This window comes from Condylostylus longicornis, unplaced genomic scaffold, assembly GCF_029603195.1.
Source record: "Condylostylus longicornis isolate FDR11 unplaced genomic scaffold, ASM2960319v2 ptg000145l, whole genome shotgun sequence".
NCBI classification, from domain to species: domain Eukaryota; kingdom Metazoa; phylum Arthropoda; class Insecta; order Diptera; family Dolichopodidae; genus Condylostylus; species Condylostylus longicornis.
In genome coordinates, this window is record NW_026578113.1 from 1062337 (window position 1) to 1082681 (window position 20345).

Below are 20345 nucleotides of genomic sequence, written 5' to 3' on the forward strand. Positions count from 1 at the left end.
TAAAAATTTCCTCCGTCACTTTAATTATTATTTTGAAACAATCAATACCTCGGCGGATTTATATGGCGGATCGAGTGCTTAACTTGAAATTTCAATCTGCGTATATACTGTACAGATTGAAATAATAATACTTGAAACTGATTTGACTTTGTCATTAGCTGACATGTATTATTATTTTAATAATTTACATTTTCAATCTTTTAATCCGTGTATACGCAGTCGCTTTCCAAGTCATGTTAATAATTCTATCCTTGTAATTTTATCAAGTAGTATTTATAAATGCATTAAATAATTATAAATAAAATATTTCAGAGTTCAAAAATAGAATTATTTTGCATATCAGATTTGCAGTCATTTATTTTAGTAGCGCTTTCACGTCAGCTTTGACGTCAGTTTTATTTCAATAAAATTCGATATTGCCAAATCTAAGTATGTGTTTAAATGTCAATCTTACATTAACAATCATGATTGAGATTGATGAATATTGACCACGTAAACATCATCAATCCATTATTTTCTTAAACCAAAAAATATATTGGTTCTGCTTTCATCAATAATTTTTGGCAGAAGTATAACACATAAGTTATTGAATAAAATGGGCTGTAATCAGCTGTTTTAATGCTTTTTCGTTTTTATTCCGATTTGTCATTTGATAGTGAAGTGGTAGTTTTTTAATTTAAAAATTTATTAAAAATTAAAATAAATAATTATTTGTCGTATTAGCTATTATGATAATATCATATTTCAACTTGAGTTAATAATGTTTTGCTCCTGGCCAAAAAAGCAATCATATTATAATATGAAACGCCATTCGATTCGCGAAGGCATTCATTTCGCTGACTAAGGGTAATCATCGTTGCTATATGTTTTTCTTCCCTGATTATAATAAAGGTAACAACCGTCGCATTCTTTCTTGCTTTTTTATCTTTAAAAACAAGCGTAGACAAGTAATATAAAATATTTATTCAAAATCCCACAGTGTAAACAATACATTTATTTGATAGTTCAGCTCTTTTATATATATTGAATTGTCTACATACAGTTTATGCTCTCTCTAATTAATCAAAGTGACAGACAGACGACGATAGTGCTAGCTGAGAAAATTTTGTCATTTGCTTATGAATTTTAGAAATCTAGTTAAATTTCCAAATTTAATTTTTTATTTTAAATTCAAAGTGACTTAATTTTTGTAAGTAATATAGGTATTTTTATAATTTAAAAACCAGGTGTAAGATGTTTTTTACTAATTAAAATTTTGGCATAAATGATTTTTAAATGCATTAAAAACTGCATTCTCATTTGAGACAGAAGAAATGTGAAACGTAGCTTTAAACCTATATAAATTCAGACGTAATTAATAATAATTTGTTTAATCAATATTAACACCTTTTTTTTAGAACAAGGTTTAAATTTTGTTTATAAAATAAAATGGATACTGAAAAATCTAGCAACAGCTCGTTTGAAGATCTAACAAATTTAAATGAAAACGATATAAAAGACTTAAAAGAAAATGCTCAAGAAGATAAAGTTTCAAATTCAGAAATTGAAGACGATATTTTGGATATATTAGGTAATGGGCAGCTAACTAAGAAAACCTTAGTTAAAAGTTCATCAGATGTTAAAGCTCAAAGAGGTCATATAATTAAAATGAATTATGTTGGTAAGCTTGAGGATGGAACCATAGTTGAGGAACAACAAAATTACGAAGTTCAAGTTGGAGACTTTGATGTAATTTCATTTTTTTTGTTATGCTAATTCTCCTGTTTACTGTAAAACTATATTTTAGGTCGTACAAGGGTTAGATATGACACTGGCACTCATGAGTGTTGGTGAAAAAGCAGAGATCTCTGTCGATCCAAGATTTGCTTATGGTTCTATAGGATTAAAAGCCGGAACTAAATACTCAATAGCTGCAATTCCACCAGACGCTAAGGTAAAATTATTGTGTATCTTGCAATATAAATTAATATTATCAAAAAATATACTATGGTTATATAGATTATTTACACTGTTGAGTTGTTGGACACCAGAGAGGAAGATGAGGAAAGTATTAAATTATTTGAAGTTCGTAAAAAAATTGGGTAAGTCTTTTAAGTTGTTCAAGAATATTTTAATTTTCTATATGAAAGCAGGTTTTTAACGTAACATAATTTTTACTTTAAAAGAAATCAAAAAAGGGAAAGAGCAAATTGGTGGTACAACCGAAATGAATTTAATATTGCCATTCAGATATATAGACGGGCCCTTGAATACTTGGATGATATAAATGGTGGCATTACTGACGGTGTTACTGATGCCGAGGTAATGTTTTAAATGCTCAATTCACTAAATATTTTTTTAAAATATAGCTCTTTTCAGTTATCAAACAGCGAATTGCAGGAATTATTGGAAGATCGACTTATAGTATATAATAACTTGGCAATGTCCCAAATAAAAATATCAGCGTACGATGCAGCTTTGAAATCTGTGGAAACAGTTTTAAGATGTCAACCAAACAATTCAAAAGCTTTGTTTAGAAAAGGAAAAGTAAGCATAATCATTAAAACCCAAACTGTTTATCTTATTTTTTTCTTTTTTTCTATGCAATGAAGATCTTAGATGCGAAAGGTGATACTAAAGGAGCGATTTCTTTGCTTCAGAAAGCGGCTACCTTGGAACCTGAGAGTAAAACCATCCAGCAAGTAATAAATTTGATTTTATAAAAAAAAAGTAAACCGTAAAAAAAATTTATTTTTAGGAACTTGCAAAATTAATAATTAAATCTAGAAGAGAAGAAAGAAATGAAAAAATAATGTATCAAAAAATGTTAGGTCGTGCTAAAAAGCTGGAACAAAATAATACTTCAAATAAACAAGTCAGCACTGATCTTCCAAAAGTAATTGTTTTCATTTAGTTTTTCTAAAAAAAAATAAAATCTAATGAACACAAAAAAATTTTCAGTTGAAATTATTAGGGTATTTAATGGGCTCAATTCTAATAGGAGTCGCCGGTGTTGCTATGTACAGATACAAATATTGAGGAGATAATACAACAAATTAAATTTTATTAGAATGAAGAAATTCTTCATTAGTTAGAATGTAAAGTTATTTAGCTTTTTTGTTTTCTGTTTTACTCTATTTTTCAGTTATTTTTGATGATAATTTGGAACAATCGCAATTTTTGTTTGTTTTAAATATAATTAATATCTTGACGTTTTGTTGCAGAATCCAGAAATTTCAAAATTATATGTTACTTATATTTTTAATATACATACGTATATATTGAATAAAAGGAAGATATTACAATTATGCAAACTCAATTTATATTAAGTAAATATATACAAAAGAATATTAATTGTATATTTTGTTACTATTATTGCTTTTTTCCACATAAGTACATATGTACATATTATTTGACGATTTTTTTAGTTTTCTAAATTCAAATAAATTTTACATTAAAATAAATACCAAAATTAATAAAATATCAAGTTTTTGTTGATTTCCTAATTTTCAAACGTCAAGAAATTTAATTTTTCAAATGCTTTTATAAAATTAATTTTTATTTTATTTTATTTAGAAAATATTGATATAGTTATATTATTTAAATACATTTAAGCAAATGTGCTTCATTAAGATCAAAAAATAGGGGTGAAGATAATCTGTATTAAAAATGTATAAAAGAAAATCATAAATTAAATATATGTATTTAATTTTAAAATCGTTATTAAAACAATAAATTTAATGGAGAATATGTGAAGTGTAGTGAAGAAGATAAAAAACCTTTCCGTTTTATTTTTAAATATTTAAAAATGGTGATGAATTTAATTTTATACCTTTTTCCACATATAAAATAAGTGAACGCATTAGAATAATTTTCATGGTATATATTTTTTTTGTATTTCTCTTTTGTAAGTTTATACATTAAAACATTTTATTTGCTTTAATATAATTTAAGTTTGTTTCCTTTTTTTTTATTTTCATAGCTTGAATATTATGCACACATACATATGTATATGCAATATTATTAATAAATTTATAAATAATATTAAAAACTACATATGAACATAAATTTTAGGTTCCCCTTTTTTGTACCCTTATTGCAAGCAATATTAATCATTGAATCTGAAATGCCAAGAAAATATCAACAAGCCATACTTAATTATCATACATATAGACATTTTAATGTTCATAATTTTATTAACATAAATATTTTATTTCAATGTTGAAATAAATGTATTCAATTGGATTAAAAAGTTCAAAACAGAAACTGGCACAAATTTCATTTACAAACATATTTATGTTAAATCATTTTTCCCTTCTAATTTTCAAAAATTATGACCGGTATTTTGTTGCTCCCATGTCATATTTTAATATAACATGAGAACATTACAATATGACATGGGAGCTATATCCCATGTAATATCAAATTCCTAGTACGTATATTCTAGGAAAATGTTAACATTAAAAAATAATTAAATCATTAAGTCTTTTGGTATTTCGCTTTGCTTTCAATTTATCTTTGCATGAACTTTGGCCATACTCATGGCACACCCATTTACAACAGTTATTGGAAACTTTTTATTAAAGTTGAAAAACTAATTGCACTAACAAATTTAAGGAAGAATGTTCCAAAAAAATTTTTATTTTTATAAAGCTCTTACCTTTGTCTAAAATTTTAAAAATTTATAAAAAAAATAATTTTTATGTAATAAAAGATAATTTGGTAATAACATTTTATTTCAATCCAGTATAAATGTAATTAATATGTGTGTACACAATTGCAGTGTGTTACTGCAGCATATACTTTTGTTTTGGAACAGGCCATTATTATCTCCATTTCATATGCATGTGTATTCCGTGAATGAAAAGTAAAGTTAATTAACAGTTCTATCCTGCTATACATGCAAAAATTAGTTTCAAAATTTTACGATTCAAGATAACAGAAGGTTATTTATTGTAAAAATATGAGATAAGGTTTATTTTTATACAGGGTTTTAATTGTTATCAAATATTGGAATTGTGAAATTTCCATATAAATTTGCAGCTCACAGATATATTTTTCATTTTATAATAAAATTTAAAATGAATAATCACTGTAATAAAAGAATTAATATTATACTTAATATTAATATCAATGTCGTATAGAGTATTTTTTTTAAATTTTTACTACTTTAAAATTTAAAATACATGTTTACACTAATATCTAATCAAATAAATTTATATTGAAATTAAAAAGTTATTTTAAAATTTTAAAATTTTTCTTATTTTACTGCATTTTTTTTTGTGCAATTTATATTTTTAAATAATTTTTGCTGCTCAATTTGTTAATAAATATACTAAATAAAAATATAAAATTTCGTGTAATAAAGCTTGATATATCCATATACATACTTATAAACATACAATAAATTCATTTAAATGAAATTGTATGGAATAAAAGTTGTTGCATTAAACTAAAAAAAAAATAATTATAAAAGTATGAATTCTGTAAATAAATTATTCTTTCAAAATAAAAAAAGAAATAATTATATAAAAAGAAAAATTATCTTTTATTATTTAATTCTTAAATGTTTTATTTATTAGGATCTCCGTAAACTTGTTCCATGAAATTTTTCAGCATCAATTAAGCCTAACCAAAAGCGTAAGGAACTCATTGCGAATTTATTTTTTTCAGTCAGTCTCAAATCCGAAATTTTATTTCCTAATTATTTTGAACAATATTCTCCAAAATTAAATTGGATTATGTATCTTGTAACAAAATAGATTATGATGATTGTTCTCATTTGGAAATTACATTATTCAAATACATTAGACTAACTTACTATTCTTCTTAAGAAGAGGTGATATGCTCGTACATAAAAACAAAAGATTAGTAGAGGATACTGCAATTAATTATAGGGGATTGTCGACCATTTAGATATACACTTAAAGTTTTGATATGAATTTTAAAAAATTTTTTTTTTGTACTGTTACAAAAATTTTTAGCAATGCTTTAGAACTTTAAGAACTTCAGAACTTTAAGCAATGCTTTAGAACTGTTTTGTGATTTTCGAACGTTCTTCTTTTTTAAATAAAAATTTATCAAATATGCTTTATATTAAGATATTAGTTAGAACGGAATTTTCGAAAATCTTTGTGTCAATACCGATATAATGAAATCTCGAAAAAATGCACATATGTATAATATTATCAATTATTAATTTAAATTAAGAAGATTGCGTATTTTGTTAAAAAAGATGCCAACATAATTTTTATTAATTATTTCACATAAGGCCAATGATGAATTATCTTTCAATTGTGTTGAAATCAGTTTTTTTTTTTCATTTTTCTATTAGCATAGGGTATCTACAAAGCTTCGCTATCTAATTCTATTTTGTATTATTTCTTTTATTTCTGACCATGTTTTTCGGGCAGCTCTTACTTCTTTTTCGACTAATGTGTTGAAATCAGAAATAATATGGAAATTTATTGCAGTATCAAATAACTTATTTCAATTAGAAATAACTTATTTAAAAAATTTTTATAATATTGAATACATAGAGGATTTTAAAACAAATCATAAGTTTCTCTAATATATGGTTTTTGATTAATAAAATAAACATTTGAATTTGGTTTTTAAATTTATTTTTATTTTTATAATTCTTTTAATTCGATTTAAAATTTATTTGCGAAATAGTGTTAAATTAAATGTACAATATAGTTCTTTTTGTAATTTTTCTTTTTTATTTTGATTAACCTAATTTACAATAAATTTTCTTTTATAACACATATTCGCCCTAGATTAAAGGAAAAAATAAAATGAACAATATGAAATATAGTCAGAGCAAAATTTAAATAATACAAATATAAAAAAAAAAATCTTCAAAAAAACTTTTATACCAATGTTATATTTTTTAATGATAATAGTAATGCGGGAGAAAAATAGAATGCATAAATAGTAGTATTTTTTAAAAATTTATTGTGCGAAAATTTATTGTTTTTGTTTATTTTTGTAATTTTAAATTGTTATTTAAGAAAAAATATTGTTTTACTTTGAATAACAATGATATAAAAAAGTTTTTTTTTTCGTGATTATTTATGTTAAGATTAAATATAAATTTTGCTTGGAGACATACAAAATACATATTTTAATTTTTGATAAATTCACAAATATTAGATTTGTATGCATGTTATTATATTATTTAATTTATTATTATAATAACTTTTAAATAAGTATTTTTTTTATAAAACATTTTAATATCGATTGCTGTTAAAAAATAAGAAAAAAAATTGAGTAAGAGTCTAATTATGGCAAATGAACAGAAAAGATAATAGGAAAACAACTTGCTAATTCAAACATAATTTTTGTGAAATTATCTATTTAACATAAATAATCATTTTAAAAATTTCCATGATCAAATGAATTACATTTTAATAATGTTTATAAGTTAAAATCAATGACAGAATTTCTTATATCGAGATCAATATTTTTATTGTTATATACATATAATAATTTGGTTTCTACTTACGAGAAACGAATATAAAAAAGGTTGGACTAATTAATAAGCGTCGTCGTTCATTATTTTTTTCATGAGAAAATAAAGTTTAATAAGATCATATTTACTATTATTTTTAGAACAATGATAAAAAAATAATGGATGTATATTTTTTTTTATACTAAAATGCCTGTGGATATACATTCGCAGACAGGTTTGAAATTCCATTATAAAAAATATTAAAAAATAACACAAAAATAAAAATATGAAATTTATTAAAATTTTTAGAAATTAAAAGCTTCTTCAATCAATAACTTTTTGTTAATGTCAATTTTTAGCAACATATTTTTTTTTCAAATAAATTTTATTCTTTTTTGTAACATTTGCTCCGAATATTTTTCATATACCATAAATTAGTACGTAAAATATATAATGTTACAATTATTATATATGTACACATATAAATAAATATATATGTTAATATTCAATATTTTATAAATATTTTGTATATTTATGAACATTTATAGATATATACTTATATATTAATATACTATAACATTATTAATTCGTTTTTAAAAACATTGAATCAATTTTAACATGTCTTACGGATTTTATTTTTGTTTTAATTTTAAATAAATATAAATTTAATTTATATATATATATATATATATATATTTAACAGTGTTTTCATTTGTTTATTTATAGTTTTTTTTTTTCTTAAATATTTTTGCATTATTATTATTATTATTATTATTATTATTATTATTATTATATTACTATTGTTTTTATTATTAGTATGTATAATCTTTTAACTATTTATTCTTAAAATTAAAACCTATTATTATTACATAATTTTATAAAGGAAGCAAAAATTAAATAAATGTTTATCTTTCTTTTCAAAATATACAAAATAAAAATTTGAAAATTTTAAATTATAAATGCTATAATTACATTAAATTTAAAATATAAAATTTAAATAATATGTTCAATATATCTATAAGTAAGTTCTAATAAATTTTAAATTATTTTCAATGCAAATATTAAAAACTAAAATTTACTAAAAAATTTATAACTATATATATTTAATTTATGTAATATATTTATAATACATGTATATATATATATATATACGCATTTAAATACATACATTTATATAGTATATATATTTAGATGCATATTATATACACTTGATCAATATATTGTATTAACAACAAAAGTGGAGTAAATGTTTTTATATGAAAGAATGATAGGGATATCATTTTCTTTTAATTATAGGAGTAGATTTATTAAATAGTTTTATATAATAATATGTATTTTATTTACAATAGAAATAAAAAGTTTTTTTTTTTAAAGTGTTTATTAGACGAACATCAGATGATTTTCTTTCCAAAGATATTTTTGTTTGGAAAATAAAATAATATTAATTAGGAATTTTATTGCAAATGTTTAAGTAAAATATAATGGAATTGTTATTTCAATATGGATTTTTTTTTACTGCTTTTAGATTTTTACTTAAATTTGTTAATTATTTTTTGAAGTAGCATATTTTTAAAATGAATTTTTGTTTCTAAACTTTATTTTGTTTTTATTTCAATGGAATTTTTTGCTTTCTTTTTTATAACCATACATATACGATTTCTATTCTAAACATGTTTTTTTAAATATACAAGGCATACCGTTAATCGTAAATAAATTGAATGAAATATTTAAATATATTAATTTTTTTTTTCTAATACTACTTATCCATTTTTTATATTTTATGGTATAAAAAATACATAAATTTTGTTTTGAATTTATTTTAATAATGTGATATTTTGAATTACGTAAGGTAATTCGAATATAGTAATTTAGAAAAAAATTTTCAATTTGTTTAAATTAAAATATATATGTTCAAGTACAATTCAATTTTTTAATTGCAATTTACTTGAGTTTTAATTTTTTTATTCAAATCTGGTGACTTTAAAAAATCAAAAAACATTATTCAATAAATGCGTAATGAGAATAAAAAAAAGAAATTTGAAAACTAGTTTTATATTTAGATATTCCTTTTGTTAAAAATTTTTTGTTTTTAGTAAAATATTGATTTCTGTTATCTTAATTTTCATTTTGATATATTGATCTACTGGAATTTTTCAATATTAATAATTATTAATTTTAATTCAAGCAATAGTCAGAACATTACCATTAATCAGTCTTTTCTTTTTTCTATTCTTTAAATTATGCATTAAGAAGCTTAATTTCAATATGAGACCGTAAAATCGTTGAATTTTTCTTACATTATTATATGTTTTGAAAATGGCCTGAATTCTTTCATAATATATTTCTTGTTTTTAATTTTCTTTTCAACGGAATACCTTGTACACAGCGAACTTACTCCTTTTAAAAAGTATTTTTTTTTTTAAATTAACTCACTTTCACTCTTTTATAAACAGGGGTTGAATATTAATAAGAAAACTAACATAATGCACCTTCTTCTTCCTCGTCTTCCTCAACTCCGCCAGAAGATGGAGCATCCCCTGGAGACACCTAAAATGTATTAATTTTCGTTTAATTATATCGTTTCCTTTTGTAGTTACTAAAATCCGAAATTTCGTTCTTGATTTGTACTTACACTGCCAGCGTTTGGAGATTTATACGATGCTGTAGCATTTTCTATAACATTAGCTTTCGGTGCAGTTGCAATTCCTTTGGGTAAAGGTAAATCACGAGCTAATTTTGCATATTCAACATCCATATGTCTGATAAATGGTGACGAAAGAGCTTGTCTGGCTTGATCGGGATCTTCATCATCATAGGCCTGTAAAAGCATTTCTAGAGTCTGGACTTCTTGGGGATCACAACAATTCCCCCATTCTTTAAAGGCTTTCTCAGCTGCTACATAATCTCCACGCGCTAGTTGCACTAAAACTAAGACAACGGCCAATCTTCCAATAGCTTGATACGAATCAGTTTGTTGATTTAGTCCAATTTCACGACGTAAAGCATCCGTAGCCTGATCAAACCTGCAATTTGGTTCAATGCTAAATTAAGGGCTTTCTATGTGAAATCAATGAATATAATTATATTCATAATTTGAATATGTTGTAGGTACTCATTAGCATATTGTATTCAAAATAACTTACAATCCCAGTTTTACTAATATTCTAGAGATTTTCGACGCAAATTCAGCAGCTTGCCTAGTTGATTCTTCAATCATAACTACTTCAAGTGCATGTTGATATAAACGTAGAGCTACATCCGGATGGGCGTGTTCAACTACTTTAGCTGCTTTATCTAATGCCGAGGCCCCCGACTCAGGAGATCCATGCTGCTGGTACAAACTACATGCCTTATTTGCAGTTGGCTCGACTTCTAAAAGGTTATTTGTTTCTTTTAAAATGAGAATTATTTGTTCGTAGCATTTCGCTGCGTGGAACCATGACTTCGATTGTTTATGACATTCAATTGCTTTCAAAAAACAATCTTTACTTTGATCATACGATTTTGCAATCCGAAAACATGTAGCTACAGAAATTAAAAACACCAGAAACAATTATCAGATTTTTATAACTTTAAATATTTTTTACAAAATTTAGCAAACTAAGGAAAACGAAGAAATTAATGTAACAAACTAGAGGAACGTCATCAAGAAAAATCGATTGAAGAAAATTTATTTTGCATAGGTAAGTATGTAATAAATTTTATTTAATTCTCAAGTAGATATCAAGATTATTAAACTCACCAGCTTTTTGATATTCATCACTTGCTATTTCATAATCAGGTCTCCATTTAAGTATAGATGTTTTTAAACTTTAGAAATAATAGATACAAATTTATTTTAACATCTTGTACTGTACAGTCATGTAATTCGAATTTTCAATATAGAAATTTACCTTTTTTCAGCTTGCCTCATCAACTCCTGGCCTTCTTCGATTTTTTTGGATGCTGCCATTCCTTTAAAAATATTTTAATCGCAAACTTGTCTTTTTTTATGATTTTAAAAATTATTTTCTATAATTGACAAAAAATAGTGCAAATTTTTTCTTCACTTTAGCTTCAATAAAAATTTCTTATTGTCAAAAACAAAATTGAATACGATTCATGCGCACATCTACCGTGGATATTAAAATTGACATTTGCTACTACACATACAAAAATGTACACATGTAGGGAAATTTAAAAGCTAATAAATTCAGAAAAAGTGATATGACATGACAATATGCACTATTTATTGTATTAGCAAATATTTCATGCAACGATTTATGATGGGTCATAAAAGAGTTTGCCTTTATTAGGTCATAAGATGCAAATTTCAAAAAATAATATTAAAATTAATCTGTATTTTTCATAGATATTTATTAGGCGACATTTTTTTTAACTAATAAATATACAAATGGAATATTATTTTACAGTTAATATTTGCGACCGTACACTTTATTTTAGAATCTTATAATTTATATTTTAATATAAATTTATTGTCTATTCATTCATAAACCCAATTTTCAGCGGCTGGAGACCATGATACTAACTCTTTCTCGTTGAACCAAAGAGCAATTTCTTTATTGGCTGATTCAACAGCATCTGATCCATGGATTATATTTCTTCCAACTTGAATGCAAAAATCACCACGTATGGTTCCTGGCATAGAATCAGCTGGATTTGTAGCTCCAAGCATTTGGCGACCAGTCTTTACAACATTTAATCCTTCCCATACCATTGGAACTACAGGTCCAGAACTCATATATTCTACTAGACCATTGAAAAATGGACGACCAGCAAGATCTGCATAGTGTTTTTCCAGATGTTCTTTGCTTGCCTGTGGAAAAATTATTAAATTACTTATTTAAATATTTTAAAGAACAATGTTTCAAATAATTTTACGGATAAGCAACGTGTTTCAGAGAGATTTCTTTTAGAGGTTATGTTGATTAGGTACTTTTCTATCTTTATGGTAACCGCTTTAATACCGTATTCATATTACATAAAACAATATAAAATTTGTTTTACAAAACATTTAAAAATCGATTTTTTGAACGATTGGAAAAAGCAAAGTATGTATTATAATTGGATTTTATGACACGATGATTACATTATGCACTTACTTATATGTACATAACACAAAGTTTACTTTAATTAAATTAAGGATTTTTACACTTACCCACATGAACTTCATAGCAACCAACTTGAATCCTTTTTGTTCAAATCTTTCGATAATTTTTCCAACTAATCCACGATGGACTCCATCGGGTTTTACCATAATAAATGTACGTTCCTTATTTGCCGCCATTGCTGTTGAGAACAACGAGAAAAATGCTAGTAATGAACAAATCATGGAATGTTAAAGTATGTTATTTCAAAGTTTTGGCAATTTATACGTTAAACAACTTTATCGTCGATAATGTAGAAAAGGTAGTGTTGCGCAAGTTCTTAAAAAATATAAAGAAGTGTTGCCAAGGCTTTTAGTGCTTTATCTACAACATATTTCGAGTTACATAAAATATAAAAGGCCGTGATTTTTTTAATTAAAATTAATTTTTCTATTTAATTAACATCCTCTGCATCCTCGACATATTATCTGTTGTTAGAAATTCATAAATAAAGAAAAAATTTAAAAATAAATTTGGAATTTTATTGTAAACATAATAACACTACAACCACTTTAAGTGGTGCACCACACTTCTTAAATGGCATGTCATTTTGACAGCAAATTGCATTTGTTGATTTTTTGAAGCAAATTTTGTTTTTGTTTTCCTTAGAGAACATCTGCTTTTAGTCTTTTGCTATTTGCTATCTTTTTTCGATTTGATATCTTTGTCTAAGTATAAAAAGGAAAACTGTATTTTTTTCACATATTTTTTTTAATGTACTTTGTGGTAAATTTTCTGTCGCTACTCGCCATAGCCAAAGATCAGATCGATTAAATAGGGAAAATTTTTTTTTTGCAATAATATAGTTAAAAATTGAAATTATTCCTTTAAAGTTTGTTAATTAATGTTTACTCGAGAAAATTAATACAGAAATTTTATTATTAAATAAAAATTTAAAATATAAATTCATTTCAAATAATTTATTGATGTGTAAAAAGTTGAGAAATACGAGTTTCGCAGTACGCAAACAAAAGTAAAATAGCTTATTAGTGTTGTAAAAATTTAAACCAGACCAAGTAAAAAACAAAAAAATTCGTGCTACGGTATTAAAATATTTTATTTTTATATCAATTACTATATTTATCTTAGAAAGTTTTGATATTCTACTGGAGCAAATCTCTAAATTCAAAATATAAGTCCGCTATCAAGTTGGACACATTGGATAGTAATATGCAGCAGGCTCAGCAAATTCAACAGCAACCACAACAAAATGTGGCAAAAATAAATGATGTACAATCTTCTGTCGGTAAGTACTATTGCATTTTTTTTTAATAAACTTGAATTTCACTTTTGAAATGATGAAAAGAGATGAAATCGAAAATCGACCGGAAAATCAATAATGGCTTAATGCAGTTTTATCATTTGTTGTTGTAAATATATGGTTATGTATCTATATTGCCGTGACACATCTTTTTCGCTATCAAGGTTAAATAAAAATCAAAAATTTTCCGATTAAATATTTTTTACCCTTTTATATAAGAAATGCACAAAGAAAAGAATAACAATAATAAATTCGGTGTATTAAGAATACTTTAAATGATCATATGGTGAGATAATAATATTTTTATAATATTAAGTAATTAATATGAATTTTTATTATAATAAATATTTTTTCTAATTGTCCACCATTATTTTCATAATCTCATTCATCATTGTACGAGTGTATAGCTTGATACACTATATTATTTGTCTATCAAATTTAATAGAGGCGAGGCGAAATGTCTGCCTAATTATCATCATCAAAATTTTCCGATATGAAAGAGAAAAACATAGAACCATAAATGACGTTAATCTATAATTAGAACAATTAGCGCTAGGTATAGGTGTACCTTCTTTATTTCAAAAATACAATAACTTATTAACTTTTACATTATGTAAGCTAAAATGGGATATTTTAATAATTTCTATATTATTTAAATATTTCATAGTTTTTCTTCATCATAAATGTTTATGTCTCTTCTTTGCTTTCACAACTTTGGCGTATATTATGCTTTTCTTTTTGTTTTCGATTTTTCGTTTTTCTTTTTCAAACGATTTGTGAATATTTACAATACATATCTGATTTTCCGTATCTTGTGAGAAAAATACATATTGCGATTCAAAATTCAAATATTTTAAATAAATTCTTTATAAATTTTTGCAGTCATATATTCAACATTATATCAAGAAATATAATGTTTACAATTTAAAATATGCACGTGTATCTATGAAAATGGTATCTATAAATAAATGCCTAAAACCATTCATTGCTAATATACATATGTACATTTATTTTTTTATTAGTTTAAACGATATATTCTTTAAATTCTTAACAAAAAAAAAACATTAATTAAAATTCAATTTAGGTTTACTGGAATTGGCTCATCGAGAATATCAAGCGGTTGATTATGAAAATGCCGAAAAACATTGTATGCAACTTTGGCGGCAAGATAGTAGCAACACTGGTGTGCTGTTATTACTATCATCGATCCACTTTCAATGTCGTCGTTTAGATAAATCAGCGCAGTTCTCAACACTGGCTATTAAACAAAATCCACTGTTGGCAGAGGCTTACAGGTATAAAATTTGTTCTTAAAATGTGTTTATTAAATATACTATATTATTAATAGTCTTAGAGGGCTTTGAACAAAAGTAACTTTTTGATAAAATTTATATTTAATTTTAATTCATTATTTCAGCAATCTCGGAAATGTATATAAAGAAAGAGGTCAATTACAAGAAGCTTTGGAAAATTATCGTCATGCTGTGCGATTGAAACCAGATTTTATTGACGGATATATTAATTTGGCAGCAGCCTTAGTTGCTGCACGTGACATGGAATCAGCAGTACAAGCTTATGTGACTGCATTACAATACAATCCGGTAAATAAAATATTTCAAATAACATTTTGTTCTGTACATGTTACTTATTCATGACATTTATATTTTAGGATTTGTATTGCGTACGAAGTGATTTAGGAAATTTATTAAAAGCTTTGGGGAGATTGGAAGAAGCAAAGGTACAAATGTTTTTATGTTTAGCCATAAAAATTAAATTTATATGTTCATCCGATTATAGTCAAAATTTCGAAAATCTTAGGAATGCAACATAATTTTAAAATTATATTGCAAATATTTTAATATTGTTATATTTAACTTTCGTGGTAATTAACCGCGATGTAATTCAGTTAAATGTAATTAGGGAAAATGATTGCTTTCCAATCATTGAATCATTTGACCGCGGGCTTACAACCAAAACTTAAAAAAAAAAATAGGAAAATATCGATTTGAAAAAAATCTTTAATAAAATTACATATTAACTTAATACATAACTGAAATTTTAATTTGTTGCAGACAATAAATTAAGGTCTATATATTCTATAATGATATGTTTATAAATTTGGTGTGTGGTTAAAGTTAATAAACGGAAATATTTATTAAATTTCCGAATTTTTAAAACGTTTTCTGAAAACAATATTTTTCTGTTAACTTTTTCTTATAACTGTAGTATTTTCTTAAAACTTGTAGTATTTTTTTCTTATAAAACTTGAATCCATCTCAAATCTTTTGAATCTATCTCAAAAATTTGAAATTAGATTGCTTTTTATAGTTTATTCATTTAGAAAAACGAAAAAAAGACAGAATAAAAATCAACATGTAAAAAACAAAATATGTACCACGTGTTGGTAAAAGAATATGTTAAAGAAATTTTTTATTCCACTTTCTACCAATAAAAAAATGTTCTTTTTCGCATGAATGCATAATAAATTTTTTATAACATACACATTAAGTCGTAATAAATTTAAATAATATAAAATTGTTATAGCATAGTATTATTGTGTCACATTTGCTGTTATTAATTTAGGATTAAAAATAATTGCAATCAATAATTTCTTGAAAAACTATTGTATATTATAACATTCTTGCTAATAAAAGCTAATTCACCTTTGAAATTGCAATGTATATACATATGTAGAAAACAATGTGAAAACGTCGAAAAATTCTGGTTTTAAGCAAAAATCCATGAATGATTAAGTTAATTAAGTATTCAGCCTCTAATTAGTATACATATAGATATTATGTTCCCAGAATATTTCATGTCTTTTCCGAACACTTTAAGTAATAGAATAATCTTTTAATTTATACCTTATTTAACTAAGTTAATGAAGTTACTGATAAACGAAATGAAATATGTACATTATTAATATTGAGAAACATTCGTTTTTATAACTTTTCAATATAAGTTTTAATTTAAAATCTTATTAAACATAATTTATTGCTGTTATAATTACTGATTTTAGTTAAAAATTTAAAACACATTGGTAACTTTGTATTATTTTTGATTTCATTATTATGAATTTTTCAAAGAAAATGTAAAGTAAAAATAATAAGCAATTGAATTTTTAAAACTATTTGCGTTTCTGAAATTTAGTTACAAAAATGAAAATGCACCGAAACATAATTTATAAAAATAAGTATAATTTTTTATAAGAGAAAAATTATAAAAATTATGTATTTATTATGTATTTTTAAAAGAAATTATATTTATTGTTTATAAAAGAAATTACTTAAAATATTTTCATTTAAATTCGAACATAATTTTTATAGAAACAGGCTATATAAAATTTTATGGAAAAAAATAAGCAATCATTTTTTCTCTGAAATGTCAAAATGTGATGAAATTATTTCTGAAATTTATTGGTATTATAAACGTAATATTTTAGCCAAAAATTTTGTATATTAATTAATATCATGTTTCTATTATAGTGTAAAATACGTTTTTTTCTTTTAAATTTAAAACTTTCAAATAAAATGTATGAATATATTATTATTAGATATGTATGTATGTATTCTAAAAACATAATCCATATTTTCAGGCCTGTTATTTAAAAGCAATTGAAACTTGTCCAGGTTTTGCTGTTGCATGGAGTAATTTGGGTTGTGTTTTTAATGCTCAAGGGGAAATTTGGTTAGCAATACATCATTTTGAAAAAGCTGTAACATTGGACCCTAATTTTTTGGATGCATACATAAATTTAGGAAATGTTTTGAAAGAAGCAAGGATATTTGATCGGTAAGTCAATTTAATTTTAATCTTTATTTAAATTTTATATAGCTTTTTGAATTTATTGTTGCCATTGTTGAGACTCTAGTTTAAACAGAAACAATATTTTAAAAATTTAGAATACACAATTATTTTATGCATACTCTTATTGTATCCGATTCTAAACAAAAGTTGAGTGATTCGTATTAGAGTGCTTTTGAACACAATATTTTTACATTTACAAAATAATTTAGCATTTAAAAAAGTTGTGCTCAACAATTTCCTCTTCTTAGAGATTTTTTAAATTTGAATGTTAATAAATTTAAAAATTCCTTTATATATATATGTGCACGTATATATAAATATAATTATGCTTCTAATTTATATAATTCTTTTTGATAAAATCATTTTAAACAACTAATAATTAAAATAAATATTCTTGAAGAAAACATTGTCATCATAATACTATTCAAGCGATATATACGTACATGTACATATGTATATTAAAAAAAAATTGTTGAACCCTACCAATATTCAGTTTTTTTTTTGCGAATATATAAGCAACTTTTACGTATCTAGCTTGATAATTTCATTTATCAGTACTATCAGTTTGTGAAAGTTTCCTATATTCAAGGGAAAAAAAATAACTTAAACAATTCAAATGCGTAAAAATCCACTGCATTAAAAATACTGATAAGAGTTATTATTATCTGGTTATTATTTTATTTGCAAAAAAAATTCCTATTATTTTATTTGAAAAAAAATTTATTTTTGATAAAATTTGAATTTCAACAGAGCCCGGATGGGAAAACTAAAATAAACTCTTATTAATAATTCCTCCAAAGAAAATACCTCAATCTATAAAACATGTAACATTTTCAGGACTTTTATAAATATTGAAATATAAACAAGCTTCCACTTTGGCAACGATATTCTTATTGCTATATTATTAAATTATATTGTTTAAAATTTTAAATTAATATTATATTCTTGCCATTTTCGATTCTATAATAAATTATAAAATAATTTTGAAATATTTGATTTTAAAATTTTTGCATTTACTATTTTAATGTTTACAAATTTAATTCAATTTAAAATATTTATTAAACATAAGAAAATTCTTTAACCGAAATGAACCCATATCTGAATACAATTATTAATAAAAAAAATATTTAGTATATGCATTTGATTATATATTTATATTAAAGTGTGATTATGAATTACCCGAATCACGTTTTCATTTACGATAACAATTGAAAATAATTCACGTGTATTATTTTACAGTATCACGTTCTTAAGTTTTTTATTAAAGTGATATTATACTTGATGCTGTTTAAAAAAAATTTATATTCTGATTTTTACTGCTTGCCATATGAACTCAATTTTATATTAATAATTTTGTAAGTTGTATCTCGTGTAAATTAATATATGTATGTATATGATATATAATAATAAATAAATATTATGTGCATAATAAATATTTAGGTATACAAACAGACAATCTTATATGTCAATATTTTACTAATTGTAGCTTAATAGTAGGGTATATTCTTGTTTTTATATTTAAATAAATTTAATATAAGACTACATTTTTATATTTAAATAAATTTAATATAAGACTATATATTTTTATGAATTTTAGGCTATACTATCTATTTTTAATTTGCTAATATTTAGGCTTGTATTAGATACAAAATTATGTCTAGATGCATAATTTTATATTTGGATAACATCATGTATATTCCTTAATGAATTTCAATTCTCTAATTAAGAAAATATTTTCTTTTAGAATTTAAACTGCAATTATCTATTTTACGTATATTTATGAAATTAAATATGTTCGACACATGTTCAAACAAATTTGGAAGAGGGGTGGGGGAAGGAGAGAATGCATTTGATATTTTTTATTAATAAATAAATCTAAACAGTTTAATTTATAAATTTATAAAATTTGAATTTCTTTTAGAGTCATCATTAGGGTCATTAGGTAGTTTATTTAAATATTTTAGTTACCAATAATTAATATACTATATATACCATAAATATTTATGTAGTACTAGTAGAATTTTTAAAATTTTTCTTGAAGGTTTTCTTGAATTTTTATTAGATATTAGAAAAATGTAATTAATAAAGCAATAAATTTTTAAAATGAATTTGTTCATTAAGCAAAATAATGTTGATTTAGACAATCACATAAATCTATTAAGATGAATTCAAAACTTACTAACAGAAATTTTAGTAGCAAGGTATAATTCATTAAAATATAAATAGTGCAAAAGAATATTTAAAATTCATTGATCTTTCATCAAGAATATTTATTGTTCTTTCATCAATTTAGTGTATTAAGCCAAAAACTGTTGTTATGCTATTAAGGTTTATATTTCAATTTTATATTTTCGATTATTAAAATCTAATCGATTTCTCAAATGCAAAAAAGTATAAAAAATTATAAAATATTGGGAAAATTATAATTGAATCCAGTTACCATCTTTAAGTTGTTAGGTTTTTTGGTGATTTTAAATGTAGCCATTATAAGCTACAAAATTATGTTAATTTGTTTTTAGACAATCAAATTTTATAAATATCAAATTTATTTTAAATGAATATTCCTAAATAAAATATCTCTTCAAATTTTTTATTTTTCAAAGGTACAAATAATTTCTGCTCAATGGGTTTTTCTTTTTTGTTGTATAAAACTTTTATATAATGGAGACCAATAAATATTATTGGTTATTTGTAGTTG

At 23.6% G+C, this 20345-nt stretch overlaps 4 protein-coding genes across 4 annotated transcripts; 2 read left to right on the top strand and 2 right to left on the bottom strand.

Moving 5' to 3' along the window:
- Positions 1–1068: 1068 nt before the first annotated feature.
- On the top strand, positions 1069–5307 carry LOC129615706 (peptidyl-prolyl cis-trans isomerase FKBP8). The gene is made up of 9 exons (XM_055531064.1): positions 1069–1189; positions 1398–1728; positions 1787–1933; positions 1999–2081; positions 2166–2301; positions 2359–2526; positions 2592–2681; positions 2738–2875; positions 2941–5307. The coding sequence occupies exons 2-9, from the start codon at positions 1429–1431 to the stop codon at positions 3016–3018; spliced, it is 1140 nt and encodes a 379-aa protein (XP_055387039.1). The 5' UTR covers positions 1069–1189; positions 1398–1428; the 3' UTR covers positions 3019–5307.
- A 3490-nt stretch (positions 5308–8797) lies between these two features.
- LOC129615730 (gamma-soluble NSF attachment protein-like) lies at positions 8798–11535 on the bottom strand. Its single transcript, XM_055531096.1, has 5 exons — positions 11326–11535; positions 11175–11242; positions 10576–10957; positions 10065–10455; positions 8798–9979 (listed from the first exon to the last, which is right to left on the bottom strand). Exons 1-5 carry the CDS (start codon positions 11382–11384, stop codon positions 9908–9910), a joined length of 972 nt encoding a protein of 323 aa, XP_055387071.1. The 5' UTR covers positions 11385–11535; the 3' UTR covers positions 8798–9907.
- A 234-nt stretch (positions 11536–11769) lies between these two features.
- On the bottom strand, positions 11770–12783 carry LOC129615705 (nucleoside diphosphate kinase). Its single transcript, XM_055531062.1, has 2 exons — positions 12591–12783; positions 11770–12248 (listed from the first exon to the last, which is right to left on the bottom strand). Exons 1-2 carry the CDS (start codon positions 12762–12764, stop codon positions 11916–11918), a joined length of 507 nt encoding a protein of 168 aa, XP_055387037.1. The 5' UTR covers positions 12765–12783; the 3' UTR covers positions 11770–11915.
- A 530-nt stretch (positions 12784–13313) lies between these two features.
- LOC129615718 (UDP-N-acetylglucosamine--peptide N-acetylglucosaminyltransferase 110 kDa subunit-like) lies at positions 13314–19316 on the top strand. Its single transcript, XM_055531084.1, has 7 exons — positions 13314–13552; positions 13669–13825; positions 14925–15135; positions 15258–15441; positions 15510–15578; positions 17436–17632; positions 19280–19316. Exons 2-7 carry the CDS (start codon positions 13750–13752, stop codon positions 19314–19316), a joined length of 774 nt encoding a protein of 257 aa, XP_055387059.1. The 5' UTR covers positions 13314–13552; positions 13669–13749.
- Positions 19317–20345: the final 1029 nt, after the last annotated feature.

Coding starts and splice junctions, on each gene's coding strand:
- LOC129615706 (XM_055531064.1), top strand. CDS start 1,429: ATGGATACTGAAAAATCTAGCAACAGCTCGTTTGAAGATCTAACAAAT. Junction 1,729..1,786: donor TTCAAGTTGGAGACTTTGAT/GTAATTTCATTT, acceptor ACTATATTTTAG/GTCGTACAAGGGTTAGATAT. Junction 2,302..2,358: donor ACGGTGTTACTGATGCCGAG/GTAATGTTTTAA, acceptor AGCTCTTTTCAG/TTATCAAACAGCGAATTGCA.
- LOC129615730 (XM_055531096.1), bottom strand. CDS start 11,384: ATGGCAGCATCCAAAAAAATCGAAGAAGGCCAGGAGTTGATGAGGCAA. Junction 11,243..11,325: donor ATGAGGCAAGCTGAAAAAAG/GTAAATTTCTAT, acceptor TTATTTCTAAAG/TTTAAAAACATCTATACTTA. Junction 10,958..11,174: donor TGATGAATATCAAAAAGCTG/GTGAGTTTAATA, acceptor TAATTTCTGTAG/CTACATGTTTTCGGATTGCA.
- LOC129615705 (XM_055531062.1), bottom strand. CDS start 12,764: ATGATTTGTTCATTACTAGCATTTTTCTCGTTGTTCTCAACAGCAATG. Junction 12,249..12,590: donor TTGCTATGAAGTTCATGTGG/GTAAGTGTAAAA, acceptor ATTTTTCCACAG/GCAAGCAAAGAACATCTGGA.
- LOC129615718 (XM_055531084.1), top strand. CDS start 13,750: ATGCAGCAGGCTCAGCAAATTCAACAGCAACCACAACAAAATGTGGCA. Junction 15,136..15,257: donor CTGTTGGCAGAGGCTTACAG/GTATAAAATTTG, acceptor TCATTATTTCAG/CAATCTCGGAAATGTATATA. Junction 17,633..19,279: donor GAAGCAAGGATATTTGATCG/GTAAGTCAATTT, acceptor GCTAATATTTAG/GCTTGTATTAGATACAAAAT.